This window comes from Anopheles cruzii, chromosome 2 (assembly GCF_943734635.1).
Source record: "Anopheles cruzii chromosome 2, idAnoCruzAS_RS32_06, whole genome shotgun sequence".
Lineage (NCBI taxonomy): Eukaryota > Metazoa > Arthropoda > Insecta > Diptera > Culicidae > Anopheles > Anopheles cruzii.
In genome coordinates, this window is record NC_069144.1 from 2,813,911 (window position 1) to 2,829,789 (window position 15,879).

Sequence of the window (15,879 nt, forward strand, 5' to 3'; positions counted from 1 at the left end):
GAAGCGAGTTCTCTGATGTTAACCCCACCGTAAAAGTGCACACAAATCCTAGGCGCATGACCTGAAGAGGACACACTCAAGGATAAGGATGAGTCATCTAGCCCGGGTAGGCTTACGCGGCCACACGGCATCTGGTCGCTTCCATAATCATCAGGCCTCGGAGCTTCGGCCGCGTCTAAGATGGTGCTTCTGGGCGGCCCTTGAGCCAGCGGCAGCCGCAGCCTGGCGCAATGACATACGCTCGGGAAGCGCAAGCGATAATGCATTTATTCCATTATCCTTTCGCATCCTTAACGCCAAGACGCCACTGTGGCACGCTACTGTGGTTGCGGCCGGCGCTTCTCGAGCGTGAAAAGAACGTCATCGTCGTTACCTCGTGCGGTCGTCTTAAACCCGCGGCTGGGCTTAAACCCGATACACGGAATCTGCATCAGACCCGGTGCAGTGCAGCGGATAATACAATGCGAGGAGAGCGAATTACGATGTCACGGTTGCGGTTGCTTGCCACGGCCGAGCCCGGGTGCTCTGCGTGGGCTTTGATTAATGAGTCCGGCGGCGGGCCCGATGTGTGCAAAGTTTTAATCATCTTCGGTAGGGTGCGAAAATGACGATGCCGGGGTTCAGAGCGATTGATGTAAAACTAAAACATAAGGAACCGAAGTTCGTCGTGGCTTTCGGGTCAACTTTATCGCCACACCAAGTAATAATAAAGAACACTGACAGATTGCGGACGGACGGCCTATGCCGGGTTCCCGGTGGTGGCCCGGCGTAAAATCTGTTACTTGGCGAGAGATTACTTGTAAAGTGCTGAGAATGAATGAAGCGAACGGGGTTAAGCTACCGAGAGCTCTGTCCGGCTTTCAGCGTCCCGGAAGCTGTCCCGCGAGACACGAGACCCGGCATCCCGCCCGGCCGAGAGCGAGTGAGAAATGGAATGCAACGGAAGTGGAGTTTTCTTGTTCGCGTTTCTCGATTTCCTCCCGCTCTGTACCGGGGCGGATGGCGGCTCTATAATTTATCTCCCTCGTGGGAAGAAGTGCTCAACGCCGGTGCATAAGAAGCAGCCTTTTGCACGCTATGTCACGCCACGCCGGAGAGTTGTTGCGTAAGAAGTGCATCGTTTTTCCGAGGAGTGTGCCACGGAACGGGCACGGGATAGAACGGGGCACGGAAATGCCACTGCCACGGCGAGGTTAAGCTCGTTCAGTCGTCAGTCCGGAAGATGTCCATATCTTTTCTTTTTTTCCCCTCCACCCGGAGCTTGCGCCTCTTCCAGCGAGCGGCCATTCGAGAGTGCGCGAATTTATCTTTGCAAATCATGATCGTCAGACCGAACCGGTCCCAGAATTACCTTCCCCGTTGCCGAATCACACGCGACACATTGTAGTGGCGCACCGGATGCGGGAGCTCAACCGGAACCGGCCAGCCAGCCAGCCAGCCGGCGGGAGATATATGTGGATCGTTTTGTCGGGCCACAGAAAAACGAAGCACAACCCTCCGATTTGTTGTTGTGTGCATTATCTCTCTCGGCAAAGAAAGTGTACCGTGCCATGCCGGAGGGGGGACGAGTTTTACCGTCTGCCAGTCTGCACATCCGGCTCCGGGAAAGGATTTTCGTTGACAGCTCTTTACTTTCGAATCTTTCCGTTCGCTTCGTACCATTGTGCGGTTGGAATTGGAAAAGCGGATTGTGCATCGTCGTCGTCGGTGACACTCACGGATACTCGTTGAACATGGCGGATGGCAGGTCGGGTCCAAACGGTGATGAAGGAATATATTAATTTAGTTAAAAGATTTCGTAAGCCCGCAAGGCGACGAGAATGGGACGAGAGAAATCGGGCTCAAAAGTTGGTCATTGTTTGAGCAAATAACGAGCACCTGATGCCACGGAGCGGCGTCCTCCACGGCACGGCGACGATGTCAATAAGGATGGAATGAAAGTTGGACCTTGTCCTTCTTCCACAAGGACGTCGTCGTCGTCGTAAAAAAGAAGGTGTTGGATGGTTTATGCATAAAAAGTGATGGATTCTGCAACGATCCGAACGACCGAACTTTGGCACTGGTTTTTGATGACTAAATTATGGCCCTATCCCGGGGTCCCGAGATGGCATTTTTAGCATCCCCATATTGTGGTGGTTCTGGAGCCCTCTGGATGAGCTTACCACTTAATAATTGAATTCAGACTTTCCATCGCCAGCAGAGGGCACTCTATTAAGGTCCAAAGTGGGCAGTTTCGGTGACAATTTCGCCTTGATGATGAAACATTCGATTGATCCCGCCGCAAGATGGCGGGAATTTATGGCTCGCAGGAGAGAGGATCAGTTACGACACCTACCTGGCCTGCCCCTCCCGAGGGGGTGCTATGGCGGGTGGAACAGTACAAAAGTAATATGCAAATTACACGCACACACCCATCAGCGCCCCCGGCATTTCTTCACCGCCATCAATTCTCATGAAATCTCAGAGTTTATGTGGTGCCGGTGAATCGGTCGGCAGACATCTAGAGCACCGAACGCAGGAACCGGAAGAAGGATGGGTGGGCCGAGGGAGGGACCCGAGGTCCGCATATGCCAACGATGCTTCGGCTGCGACACGCCACCCGCCACGCACTCATCAGCATCAGAATGTTTGCGTTGAACAAATGATGATGCCGCCGGCGATGAGGACGATGCCGGCGAACAATTGTCGTTGTGTGTCGTTGGGAGATTGTTGCGAGATAACACAACCCGTCTTGACACCGGGGCTAAGTGACATAACGATGGCGCTGGCTTGGTGCCTGGCTCGTGAATGCCTTTTTGATTATTTAACATTCCCGGCGCCCGGAGCCCCTCGGCCTGGTGTGTATATCTTCATTTGCGCCCGACTCTGTTCTTGGTTTTTTCCTGGCACGGCCTCCCTTCATTTCTAGGCCGTGCGTCGATGATGGGCGGGGACATAAATGCATTTCAACACACCCGACCCGACTGTCGGTGGTTGAAATATTTGCCCTGGATGGGTAACAACGATAGACGACACGACGGCCAAGGATCCGTTCACGGCCCGACGTGAGAATTTATTTGCTGTAATTTGCATACTTTGACGGTCGGGCCAGCATACCACGTGTCCATGCCGGCGTCGGTTCGAAGGATGGGGCAGGGAAAAAACAAGGACCAACCATGGCGGACGGGAGGCCAGTAGTTTGTTACTTGCAAAACTTTTTTTTAGAAGCTTCAGGGACGGTGCATCACTCCCTAGAGAAGGTAGGAGTGCGCTCTCAAGTGCGCTTCCTGTGCGTCACAACTCTCTCTCTGTACGGTGAACAAAACGGTGTAAAGAAAAAAATCGCGCGCCAGACATTTGTCGCTTCTCGGATGGATCCTTCCAGGTTGATGAAAAATGTATGTACACGTGGCTCCTTTCTTTGCTGCACGCTGCGCTCCGGTCCAATTTATGCGCTCCAGCTTCCACAAGGTAAGAAAAACATCGTCGTCGCCATTGGCCCCGGGCAACCGAGGGGCGTTCCGAAACCGAGTTTAGGCTCTGTGTAACACGTTCCAAGGTTTTTGTTTTGTTGAATTTCTGTTACTACCGCAGTTTAGCAAACTGGCCACATGCGCCACCTGGTCGCGAGGCGCCTTAACGTTGTGGCCGCTTAGTTCCGAATCAAGGCCCGGCTCCTGGCCCGTTGTTTGTATCAGAGCCAAGAGACAGACGGACTTTGTTGAATGGTAAGCGCAGTCTTGTTTGCCGCGTCCTCCGCAGCAAGAAAAGCGTCAAGAGTTGAAAAGAGATCATAGACACCATTGGAAAATCGAAAGCTTTGAGGAAGCTCGTTGCTAGGGCACTTTGATGAAGATGTATCCTTGGGGAGGGCGAACAATACCGCAGCGGTTCTGGAACGAAGCCTTAGCCGAAGGCACTAAGAGATTGCTTGTAAGCGGTTCCGTAATGGATCGCAATTGTGTTGAAGATCACTCAAGAGAACTACTAGACTATGCGGTATAGAGAAGTGTCTCATTGGGCTCCTCATTTGTTTGCGTCAAACAGTGACACTTCAAACCAGTTATAATCCTCGCAATGCTATAGTAGCAGCGTCCTTGAGGGAATTAGGGACTGGTAAAGCATAAAGTTACCTGCCCGTGCCTGTTCCGGTGATGGCTACGAAAATATCTATTCATTATTTGATTAATTTGATCAAATCCCAGAATAAGATATAAAGTAGTTCGAATTCCTCAAGTACCTCGGTTCTCGGTGTTGTTGAGTCTGAAAGAAGTCACTATTCTTCCGTCAGCTACCAGAACGTTTCCGTTCGAAATGGGACACTATCCGCTCGAACAATTCTTCTTCACAACGTTTCCGGGAGCTGGGTTAGTTTGCTTCATCAACCCAAAGTGGTGCATTCTGCGTCGGCACAGTTTTGATAGAATTCTGTGGCGGTCGTTCTTTGTCGTGAACATTAAAAGCCTGTAAGCGAATGGTGGTATCCTTCCCGGGCAAATGGCGGACGCATCGCCAGATGCGCTCGGTGGCAAGTAAAGTACACACCTTCTTCACACGCGTGTTCTCTCCGCTAATCACCTCGGGAGAGATAAGTGCCCTGGTGGGGCGGGAGCACCGCTCCGCAAACTTCCGAGTTTCGCATATGCCCACACACACAGACAATCTAGGGCGCAATCGGGTGTCGAGCTGGCAAAGATAAACGAAAGAACGTGTTTCGGAATTCGTTTCGGGTTCTGTGTTGAAAGAGGGATGTTTCGGAGGCCGGCGGAGCAGCTGATGCCCTTGTTCCCGAGTCGCTTGCATGCATTCCGCACCAGAGTTTCCAAGACAAATTTCGGAAACTCCAAAAACGCATTCGTCTAATCCTCTTAAGCAGTCAGCGACCGTGGCGCTTTTCGGGGACCTCGTCGGGGAAACGCCACCTGCGTCGGCCACCGGCGGAGAGTTGCATTTTAATATGCTGCGGTGGGTGGCGAAGTAAATGGGAATCATTATGCCGCCGCCGAGGCCGCGGCGTGTGTTGCGGTCCGTTGAGATTGGTCCCCCCCGTCGTCGGTTGTTGCGGTTGCTGGGGCAAGAGTCTTAATCCCTCTTTTGTCGTTCTTCAGTCCAGGAAGAGTGCCGGCGAGTGCCGCCGGATGAAGCAGGCAGCCTGCGGCCAGCCGGTGCTGCCTGTGGCCTTGATGCCTGACGGGTGGAAGCGACACCTCATAAATTATCAAGATAAATTACAACACTCACTTTCGTGTTTCGTTGGCCACTTTTTTATCCAGCCTTTAGGCTCTAGGCTAGGCTCGTTCCCGGGGCGCTAACTTTCTCCAACTGAGCCCCCGTGGTCCTTTTTGCGGATTGTAATCCTTTACGACAATTAGCATAAACTTTGACGGTGGTTAGTGCCTCACTTCCGAATGGTTTCGGGGACGTGCCCCCCCCCTACAAAAGTGAGATATTAAACAAGCAATCTTGCCTGAATTGAGTCCTGGCGTGCGCCCGGCTTGGACTGTCTTAGCCTTTCGGTAAGCGACACGAGCCGTTAGCAGAGGATTGTTTAATTCAATTTCTTACTTACACCGCCGGAGTGGAGCCTTAAGCGGATTAAACAAATTGGAAATGTTAACAAATCGCAATCCTCTCGGACTAGGACACGGACACACACACACACCCTGTGATGGCTTACGAAACGAGTTTAAAATTGATTACAACTCCTCCGAGGTGCCGACAAGAGAAGGATTGTGATTATTGGAATTGGCCCTGAGTACTTTGTTTGCCCTGAGCCGCCTATCGAACAGTGCGCGCTAACGAATAGACCGCTCCCGGCACTAATTAGTGCTAAAGTTACTGTGTTCCTTGATGCTGGAACTCTGAGCGTAACGTGGCGTCGGCAAGGCTTCTGGCGTCCGGTTTTTCCCGGGGCCATTGACAAATGGTTCCTCCTCGCAGTGGAATGCGCTCGCTTCGGTGCGGGCGCGCGCAGAGTTGCGAATTACGGCCCATCGATCATTTCCGGTGCTGGCGCTCGTTCCCGGGATGCAACACATTTGCAACATCCGTTGCAGCCCGTCCCAAACGGAGCCTCACGGAGAAGGGGCGAGCCGGACTCGCAGGACTTTGCATATTCTCAAATTTGCGAAATAATCGTTACGTACCCCTCTCGGGGGTAACCGGAGCGGGGCACGGGGTGCGATACTGTGCAAACATCGTCTCCGGAAATGACCGGCAGAGCGAGAGCGAGACGCGGCCCTGAATTAATTGGCAAAATCTGACTTGGCATACTAATGTCGCCTGTCATTAGTTTTGATTAAATTTATGAAACGAAACAAAAGAGGGGCACCCGGTTCGTACTCTCTCTCTCTCTCTCTCTGGCTCCGTGGCTTGTTTCCCGGGCTCCCGTGGAATTAACGCGCTTTCGGGAGGGATCGTTAAAATGAGGACACCTCGCTGTCTGTAGCGACCACCGTGTGGCTGGCTCTCACAACCCACGCGGCCCCAGGGTCCCCGGCTCCGAAAACCTACCGTGCCCGGCCGTCTCGCGTCGGATGGATTACGCTTTCCGTCACTTTGACGCGTTGGCCGCACGACATGACACGCGTGGCTTCTGTCGAACTATCGACGTCACGCAGGCCGCAGGCCACAGGACGACGACGGCGACACTTTCTAGGCAAACAACACTCTGCTTGTACTCTGCTCCCCGTGTACAGAACACCCACGGTGGAGGTGCCGTAAAGTTTTCGTTTAATTAAATTTGATGGCATCCTCCTACGGGCGCCCGGTAAGAGAGGTTTTTGGCCGAGTCTCCTGAGTGGTGTCCCCCGATTTACTAAACCTTTTTTTCCTGCCAACCAGTGGGCAAGCAGAAGTTGATGAAGTGTCCGACAAGTTGCGGCTCCGTTCGGAAGTGTCCATCCAGTGTCGTTAAAGGAATCTTTGTGGCTTTTTAATTGTTGATTTATTTCCCTATTACGACACTTTAAGGACAGTATTTGAATAAACTACGTCATCGTCTGGACCAGGCGGCGGAGGTTATGGCCATCGAACAGACAGTGTAATACTGAAGTACAGCCCCCGGCTACCAGCCACGGCGTTGTCCGGAAACGGTTCGCTGTCGGTCGGTCGGCTTCTCGTCCGTTTTCGCGGCGCCGGGGCCCACCTTGAGCCACTGTTCACACTTCTGGCGCGACGCCTCCAGCCGCTGCCAGGGAATGTTCTCGCGCAGCAGCCACTCGAAGCGCGGGTCCTCGTACAGATCGTACGGCCCGTCGGTGACGGGGAACCCGTTCGGTTCGGAGACCGCGTCCAGCATGCACCACACCCCGGACAGCGAGTCACGTTCGGCCGGTTCCAGCTGGTCCTTCGGATCGATCGGCTGAACTTTGCGCACCCGGCGCCCGCGGCCCCCGCGGCCAGTCTGCTCGTGCCGGGCTCGCTTCTCCTCCAGGTGGTACTTTAGGTTACACTGTTGAAGCATCTCCTCGACGAAGGCCTGAAACTCGGGCGTCTGGAGCCCGGTCGGCCAGTCGTCACCTGTGGCACCCGGCGACAATAAATCTTGCCCGTCGTCGCCACCGACGCCGAAGTCATCCTCAGGCTCCGGCTGGTGTTCGCGAAGCAGTTGCTCGTAGACTTCCCGGAACTCGGCCGTAAACTGGTTCAGCAGCATCATATCGCCGTCGTCATCGTTGCCCGCTTGCTGGAAAGGACGAAGGCGGCATATAAGGTGTCCCGGTTGCGGTGGAATGAGGCGCTTCCTTACCTTGGCTCGCTGGTCCAGCAGGATGTAGGACTCGTCCAGGTCGGAGAACGGTTCCGAGATGGCACTGCGGCGTCCGGCCGAGTCGCTCGAATCGCAGCGCACCGAGGCAGCGTCGAGTCCCGACGACAGTGGGCGCAGAATGTGAAGGATTCCGTCGGAGAACGCTTTCCGTACTTCCGGATCCTCACTGGAGCGCTCCTCCATCGTTGCCGGTGCAGTGCCGCAGCGAAAGTGAACGCCGACCGCCCTGCCGACGAGTATCCGGGTCCCCGTCCCGGGAGTGGACAGAGGATTTGTTGGATCGATAGGAGCGTGTTGCGCTGTGTGGAGGGACCGCGTATGTAAACGGGACCGCGGGATACCCGGCTTGTTTGGGTTGACCCATTTTTGGGCACACTAGCATTCGGCAATAGTTTCATGAGCACTTTCAAGAATTTCCCGTGGACTCCCTCGGAGGCTTCGAGTCATCGGTGATAACGGCCGTATCAAACGACTGCATGTTGGGAGCCGATCTTAATCGAGATTGACGTGCCGAGCGGGAGTTTCCAGAGTTGGAACGACCTTTACCGAGGTTTTGATGACGTGTACTCCGCTGTGTACTTCGTTTGTAAATCGTAATTTGATAAAGCGAAAAGTGCAGTAGCCGCGGGAAGCGTCCATGGAACACGATCGCTCGGACTCGGGTATTCCGAAATAGATATCGTCGATTGATATCGGTATCAACACGACATAATAGGCCTGATAGCCAACTCGAGGCGCAATGAACGTTGATGATGTCCCCCCCTTTTTGGGGCCGCAGTGTCCACTCTGCTGTACAACAGTCTCTGACTCTCTCGTGTTTGATTAGATATTGGAATACTAATCTTGGTTACGAGACCCTTTTCTGGCAGCCAAAGAACTCTACTATTGGAAATCTCAGCTTGCCACGGAACTTCTGTGGATTTCCAAAAATCGCGCAACAAATCCGTTTATCTTTGGGATTTCCCTTACTCAACAGCCGCCTGGCCTCACCCGTCGCCCCGGCCAGGTGGGAATCCTCACCGGTCCACCCGTCACCGGCCAATCGTCATCCTCACACTTATCAGCTCCGGCCAGTGTTTCGATAACTGCGGCCCATAAATCAAATCTTACATCAATTTAGCAAATCTTCGGTCACTTCGGTCGCAGATTAGGCTGCCCTGTGGCTCCGGTGCGGTATATAAAACCAGTCGACCCACCCGCCGGCCACAACATACACAACCGCGCGCAGCAAAATGTTCCGTCTTAGCGTTCTGCTCATCCTCGGATTGGCCGTTTCGGTCTTCGGCAAAAGTACGTAACTCGCGGCGTGAGCCCCGCATCCGGCACTTACTAGCGCTTCTCTTCTCTCCATTAGATCTGAGCCCAGAGTACACCGAGTGGGCCGGACGTATTGTCGGAGGGCAGAATGCCGGAACGAACCAGTTCCCGCACCAGGTGTCGCTGCGGTCGGCCGGAAATGCTCATTTCTGTGGTGGTTCCGTCATCAGCAGCCGTTACGTGTTGACGGCGGCTCACTGCACCATTGGACGTACGACCGGCAACACTGTTTCCGTCGTCGGAACGATTTTCCTGAACAGCGGCGGCATTGCCCATCAGACGCTGCGTATCGTCAACCACGGAGGCTACAACGCCAACACGCTGGCCAACGATGTGTCGCTGGTGCAGACGGCCTCCGTCATCGGAATGAGCGCCGCCGTTCAGTCGATCGCGCTCGGTGGTAACTTTATCAACACCGGTGGAGCAACCGCCTCGGGCTGGGGTCAACTTGGAGTAAGTGGATTGAGGGGCGCTTCGCGACAACCAAGCATTCTCTAACCCCGCGTGCGCGCATCCGTTTTAGGCCAACATCGGTATCCCGAACCACCTCCAGTTCCTGAACACGAACATCATCACGCTGGCTGCCTGCCGTGCCGCTCACACCGCGGCCAATGCTGCGCGCGTTTTCGACAACACCATGTGCTCGCACAGCCCGAACGGCCAGGGAATGTGCATGGGAGACTCCGGTGGCCCGCTGGTCCATGGTGGTGCCGTTCACGGTATCGTCTCGTGGGGAATCCCGTGCGGACTCGGCTTCCCCGATGTCTTCGCTCGCGTGTCCTCGCACACCCAATGGATCTTGAACAACGCCGTCTAAACAACCTGAGTATCCTGCCGGACCAGGATGTGTGGTTTGATCGCGTGCGTTTCCTGAATGCCCGAATACGATCAAACCGTACGAATGGAATGGACAAATGTACGATTTCTAAATAAAAAGCTGAAACTTAAAACCAACGGACGCGTTCACGTCCCCTTATCGCGTTTCGCATTGTATCGTTTGGCTACCGAAAGCTTATCACTGAACGTTAGCTGTACAAACCGATTACGGAAGCGTAGGGCGTGTAAAATCGTGACGTAGTGCGTCAGGACAAAGACGGTGGCAAATGGCACTATTTTTTGTTAGTAACTGTTGTTGTAAGTATTGTTAGTAACTGTTAGTAACTGGGTGTCTGGCGTGGCGATTGACAGCTTGCTGTGACAAAGGACGAAGCGAAGCGAATGGTTCAGAGTTTTGAAAAAAGTCATCGTCTTCCGCACATTTATTATTTGTTACAATTCATTTGTAACTTTTAGCCAAATTCCTCAAAAAAAATTAAAAAAACGTACGTACATACGGGTTGCATACTTTTGGGCGTATCACCTCCGAACACAGCATACGCCTGAAAGTATGCAATCTTTGGAGACGGTATCAGTCATCCTTGAGTTTTCAAACAGCCTACGAAGATTTATTGGTGGTAATTGCTACTGTGGCCCTTTTCCAAGGCCAACGGTTCCAGTCATTTGACGTAATAGAGATACGGAGACTGACACTCCCGATTCCGTGTATACGATAACAAGATATTGTTAGGGGCACCTGCATCGGCGATGGTAACTTAATGATACAACAATGACACAAAATAACACACGTGAAGAGTGACGCCGTGAGTTCTACCGGTCCGAACTTTCTCGTAGGTCCCAGGCCAAAGTTTTGTGCTTGCGTAACACGCGCGCGCCTCTAAAAATATCCCCACTCCGAGACACTGGGGCAATAAAAGATTTGCGGTGGCCATTGCTGCTGCATAATCGATAATCAGCCGTTTATGGCATCCTATTCCGGGGCTTTTGCAGTATCATTATTGCCCGTAGTAGGAGAGTCTGGAGACGATAAGCTGCGGAAGCAGATTGGCCGGGGCTTGCACTGATTAGTGGCTCGGTTTTTAACACCTGCAACCTGGACGGCACCAACGACTACCAACTATGTCCCAACTAAATCGACTCGACTCGACGGCCCAATGCTGTATTCTGAGCAGGTGTCAAAAACGAAGATCGCATTCCGAATGGATCGCATTAGCGAACGTAATGGCGGCGGGCTCTTATCTGCGATCCTAATCCGCAGCAGGAGGCACCCACCGCTTGATAAGCCTTTTCCGGCAAAGATTGGAACACGGTTGTGTATAAATATCGGCGATCGACCGAGTTCCGTTGACTATTTCAGTTAGAACTTCCGCGCAAGAATCAAGTGTGTTACAAAATGCTGCGTGCCGTTGTGTTGCTCGCATTCGCCTTCCTGGCCGTCGCCGTCAGTGCAAAGGTTACGGATGAGCCGGCGTACCAGCAGTGGCGGGGCCGGATCGTCGGCGGCCAGTACGCCACGGATGGAAACTTCCCTTACCAGGCGTCGTTCCGGACCGTGGGAGGAACGTATCTGTGTGGCGGTGCCATCCTGAACCGGCAGTGGATCATAACGGTGGCCTCGTGCTTGTTGGGCCGAACGACGGCGGACACGCGCGCCGTAGCGGGCGCCTACCGGCTCAGCCAGGGAGGCTTCACTCTGGCGCTGCAGCGCATCATCATTCACCCGAACTTTGCCGAGGAAACGCTGGCCAACGATGTGGCCGTGGCGCGCGTCTCCACGATGATGACCATGAGTGAAGCCGTGCAGAGCGTGCAGCTTAACTCTTATTACTTGAACACCGCTTATGGCGCACTCGTTTCCGGCTGGGGTCGTATAGATGTAAGTCACGCCAAGGGCTAGCCGATCCGACCGACCCACTGACGATCCCCGTACGTCCGCTTTTTTCAGTTCTCCAACCCAACGTTCCCGGACAACCTTCAGTATCTCGCGGTGAACGTCATCTCGCAGCTGGAGTGCCGGGCGCGGTTCGTCCCGCCGTACGATCAGCGTATCTACGACAGCACTCTGTGCTCCTCCAGTCCGACCGGACAGGGCACGTGTCTGGGCGATGCGGGCAGCCCGCTCGTGTATGGCGCCGAACTGATCGGCCTCGTCTCCTGGGGCATTCCGTGCGCCGAAGGATACCCCGACGTGTACTCCCGAGTCTCGTCGCACCGTGGCTGGGTTCTGGCGCACACTCTAATCTAAGACTGAGACTGATCTAGGGCGCCGCATCGTGCGGGTGCTTGTGCGGTGCGAAGCCAAATAAAGCTGTGACATTTCGACGACAAACGAGCCGGTCCGATCCATCAATCGAGGTGACAGACGAACACGGGTGCAGTGCGATTCTGCGAATCCTGTTATCGCGCGATCGCGCCCCCTTGTCAGGTGTCAATCGGTTGTCCGTGCACTTCCGCGCCGGTTGTGTCCGGTCTGGGGGGAGTGGTCTATAAAACGACCGTCGAGATGATGGCTTGGGGTATGGGCAGGTTCAAAGTCGTCAGGGTGTCCGTTGTGTCTGTGTCTTCAGGAAATGACTCGTCTCCGTGGTCTTGTGGTTTTGTGCGTTGCGGCCGTGCTGGCCTCTTCCCAAGATCCGGAAGATCTGGCCGAAAATTGGATAGGGCGCATCGTCGGTGGCCAGAATGCGGTGGCAGGCCAGTTCCCTTATCAGGTGTCGTTGCGGACGGCGCTGGATGGGTACCACTTTTGCGGTGGGGCCATCATTGGAGGCCAGTGGCTGCTGACCGCGGCGCACTGTGTGAGTGATCGCACCCCGGACGAGACGGTGGCCTTGGTGGGGTCGCTCTGGAAGCAGCGCGGTGGCGTCGAGTACGGTATCGGCCAGATCATTGTGCACCCGAACTATAACGAGTGGACCCAGGAGAACGACATCGCGGTGTTGCGGCTCCGGAGGACCATCCACTTCAATACGGCCATCTTTCCGGTACGGATGGCACGCAGCTACGCCTCCGATGGGCTGGCGGTGCTCGCTTCCGGTTGGGGCCTCAGCTCGACGAGTCCCGCCGTATCGCCCGATGTGCTCCAGTACGTGGCGCTGCGCACCATTAGCAACCAGGACTGCCGGAAGCGGTTTGCTAGCATCGAGAACCGCGCCGTTACACCGTCCAGCTTGTGCACGTTCAGCCGCACACGGCAGGGCACTTGTCTGGGAGACTCTGGCGGTCCGCTGGTGAACGATGGCCAGCTGGTGGGACTGGTTTCGTGGGGGATTCCGTGTGCCGCCGGCTATCCCGATGTCTACGTACGGGTGGCCTCCTATCGGGCCTGGATAACCGCCATCACTGGCATTAACTAGACCGCTAGACCCGGCTTTGGCTTCATGGCATGGCAATATGACAATATGAATAAACGATGGCGGGAGTAAGGGATTAACACTGTTCGGGGCCGGTGTTCAGTAGCTCACAATGGATAACTTCCAGCTGATCTCATCTTCATTCAACCGCATTCTGGAAATTATTAACATTTAGTAAAACTTTTACACTTACGAATTGGGGCGCTATAAAGTTGCAGAAAATTGAAAAATATTAAAAGCTTCTTTCAAAAGTGGCGAGTCTGTAACGTGTACGAAATTTGAAAAGCTCATTTCATTTAAGCTGATTTCCACCTCGATGTACTAAGTTTTTACTTTATTTAAGGCAACTTTGCACAGTGTAACTTACTCATCTTGTGAACTTAATGTTCTCACTTGTGAACTTCTCACTCTGGCGTCTTTGCTCACTTGATGTGGCACTTATCGCTGCAAGGCCTGCTTCGATCATACTGCCGAATAATCGTTGTACGTAAGTGCTGACTAACGCCTGCTTCGTTTCGATCCAAACTGCAAGATAATCTTTAAGCGGGGATGTTTATTGTTCGATGTTGTGAATCATAACCGACATAACAAACAAAGTGAGAAGTGAACTGAGAAATGATGGGATCAGAGCTGGCGAGTAAAGCTGTCAGTAGTTTGTCTTCGCTTTGGAGGGCTCACTGTTTTCAGTCTAAAAAACTGAAGATTCTTTGGAGCAAAAAAGCGTCACTAGGAATCGCGTGACAATCTTACGGTATCGCACGTTTCGTGTGATAAAGAATCAATCGTACGATACTTTGCAGGGGACCGTCGTTCGAAGCGCTCTATACGAACAACAACCTTCTTTCGTTGAAGCGCCCGCAATGACTTGCGCTGCGGACCCCGGATAATGACCGGGTCGCGATATCGTGGATCGCGTATCGCGCGGGATCTATAAATGGTTGCCTCTGAGCGACGACTCTTTTCAGTACTTTTGGCGTGTCCTCCGTGAATCCACAGTATGTTCCGTGTGGCCTTGCTCCTTGGCGTCCTGGTGGCGGTGGCGTTCGCCGGCCGTAAGTCGCCGCGGGTTGATCATCCATCAAGCAGTTTCTTAATAGGTGTGATCTTCGTCTCCCCACCATACAGCCACCCCGGACAGGCGTATCGTGGGCGGGATCCCGACCGTGGCCGGCGAAGCGCCGTGGATGGTGTCGCTCCGGAATTCACTCAACTTTCACCTGTGCGGGGGCACCCTGTTGAGTAACCGGCACGTCCTGTCGACGGGCAACTGCTTGATGGGACGAATCGCAACGGCCACGATGGCGGTAGCCGGCACGCGCTTCCTGAACGCGGTTGCCGTGCCGTACTGGGGTATCCAGATCATCGTCCACCCGAGCTACAACGTTAACACGCTGGAGAATGACATTGCCCTCTTCCAGACGGCCATTCCGTTCATCCTGACGCAATCGACCCAACCACTCGCACTGTCCGCGGACATTATCGGAACAGCCGTCCGAGCCCAAATCTACGGTTGGGGTGCTTCGGTGGTGAGTTTTTCCGGATCACCCGGAGCAGAGCCAGCGCTAAGTGATCCACAACTCTCCGTCTTCGCAGGCTGGAGGCAGTAACTCTAACGCACTAAACTTCCTGAACGTGAACACGCTGAGCAACGAGGACTGTGCCAGCTTCCTGGGCGCCGAGGGCTGGCGTATCGGATCGTCTTCACTGTGCACGCTGACCCGTGAAGGACAGGGCATTTGCGACGTACGACTCCCGACCTGCCACAATGGCTGGATCACCTTTTTAATCGCATTCTGTTTGTCGACGTTTACAGGGCGACGAAGGAGGTGCGCTCGTGCTAAACAACTACGCCATCGGCGTCGCTTCGTGGGGAATTCCTTGCGCCACCGGTCGGCCGGATGTGTTTGTGCGTATCTCGTCCGTGCGCAGCTGGATTCTGAACTTCATCTAAGTCGCCGGTTCCCGATAAGCTTAGCCAGAGTTTACCTGTCGCCAGCTACTGGCGTGCCAATAAAGCGATAAGCTGATAATGTTCCGCGGGGGACGAGTGCATTGTGATAAGCATGCGGTAGATCGGTCTTTTGGGGGTACTATTTGGGCTTCCGTATCGTGCCAGCTGAGGGCATCGCTGGGGGCATGCTTTAAAGAGTTAAAGTCGATTCTCAATTCCCCCGCTGATGGGCAGAAAACGAACGAGAAGGCGTATCGAAACCGCTTTAATCAACATAAGGGACTGCCGAGGGACTTGAGGCGTGGCGATTTCGCTCCGGCTACAGTTCGATGGCACTGCACTTTGCAATTGAATTACCCGGTGCCTTACAATTTTAACCAATTTCCCATTCAACCGAGCCGAGGGTTGCACAAAAATATTCTCGACATTGCTCGACACACACGAGCCACGGACCGGGCGGGAACATTACTTCGTCAGCGCGGCCGGTGAAGTGTCTGAAAAGTAGGGCAAACTGAAGGGGGCTCCGTGCCGTGCCGTCGTTAAGGTGCATAAAAATGTCTCCCATTTGCCCATGGCTCGTCGTCACAGGGATTGGCGTGGAGCTAACGGCTGCAAGAATTAGCTAATCCAATTTCGGTGTCATTTAGATGCCTTCCTCGTCCGTGCGGCCA

The 15,879-nt window shown here is 54.0% G+C and overlaps 4 protein-coding genes across 4 annotated transcripts; all 4 read left to right on the forward strand.

Moving 5' to 3' along the window:
• The first annotated feature begins 8,982 nt into the window (after positions 1-8,982).
• LOC128269302 (chymotrypsin-2-like) lies at positions 8,983-9,884 on the forward strand. Its single transcript, XM_053006736.1, has 3 exons — positions 8,983-9,040; positions 9,105-9,520; positions 9,591-9,884. The coding sequence occupies exons 1-3, from the start codon at positions 8,983-8,985 to the stop codon at positions 9,882-9,884; spliced, it is 768 nt and encodes a 255-aa protein (XP_052862696.1).
• Positions 9,885-11,297: 1,413 nt separating this feature from the next.
• LOC128269462 (chymotrypsin-1-like) lies at positions 11,298-12,149 on the forward strand. Its single transcript, XM_053006930.1, has 2 exons — positions 11,298-11,780; positions 11,850-12,149. The coding sequence occupies exons 1-2, from the start codon at positions 11,298-11,300 to the stop codon at positions 12,147-12,149; spliced, it is 783 nt and encodes a 260-aa protein (XP_052862890.1).
• A 325-nt stretch (positions 12,150-12,474) lies between these two features.
• On the forward strand, positions 12,475-13,260 carry LOC128269465 (chymotrypsin-2-like). The gene has a single exon (XM_053006932.1). The coding sequence runs from the start codon at positions 12,475-12,477 to the stop codon at positions 13,258-13,260; it is 786 nt and encodes a 261-aa protein (XP_052862892.1).
• Positions 13,261-14,254: 994 nt separating this feature from the next.
• Positions 14,255-15,208, forward strand: LOC128268027 (chymotrypsin-2-like). The gene is made up of 4 exons (XM_053005023.1): positions 14,255-14,309; positions 14,383-14,783; positions 14,851-15,000; positions 15,071-15,208. The coding sequence occupies exons 1-4, from the start codon at positions 14,255-14,257 to the stop codon at positions 15,206-15,208; spliced, it is 744 nt and encodes a 247-aa protein (XP_052860983.1).
• The last annotated feature ends 671 nt before the right edge of the window (positions 15,209-15,879 follow it).

What these genes read in the sequence shown, in the direction of transcription:
- LOC128268027 (XM_053005023.1), top strand. Translation starts at nt 14,255, where the DNA reads ATGTTCCGTGTGGCCTTGCTCCTTGGCGTCCTGGTGGCGGTGGCGTTC. An exon ending in GGCGGTGGCGTTCGCCGGCC is followed by an intron (nt 14,310 to 14,382) that starts GTAAGTCGCCGC and finishes CCCACCATACAG; the next exon opens with CCACCCCGGACAGGCGTATC. An exon ending in AAGGACAGGGCATTTGCGAC is followed by an intron (nt 15,001 to 15,070) that starts GTACGACTCCCG and finishes CGACGTTTACAG; the next exon opens with GGCGACGAAGGAGGTGCGCT.
- LOC128269465 (XM_053006932.1), top strand. Translation starts at nt 12,475, where the DNA reads ATGACTCGTCTCCGTGGTCTTGTGGTTTTGTGCGTTGCGGCCGTGCTG.
- LOC128269462 (XM_053006930.1), top strand. Translation starts at nt 11,298, where the DNA reads ATGCTGCGTGCCGTTGTGTTGCTCGCATTCGCCTTCCTGGCCGTCGCC. An exon ending in CCGGCTGGGGTCGTATAGAT is followed by an intron (nt 11,781 to 11,849) that starts GTAAGTCACGCC and finishes CGCTTTTTTCAG; the next exon opens with TTCTCCAACCCAACGTTCCC.
- LOC128269302 (XM_053006736.1), top strand. Translation starts at nt 8,983, where the DNA reads ATGTTCCGTCTTAGCGTTCTGCTCATCCTCGGATTGGCCGTTTCGGTC. An exon ending in CGTTTCGGTCTTCGGCAAAA is followed by an intron (nt 9,041 to 9,104) that starts GTACGTAACTCG and finishes TCTCTCCATTAG; the next exon opens with ATCTGAGCCCAGAGTACACC. An exon ending in CGGGCTGGGGTCAACTTGGA is followed by an intron (nt 9,521 to 9,590) that starts GTAAGTGGATTG and finishes CATCCGTTTTAG; the next exon opens with GCCAACATCGGTATCCCGAA.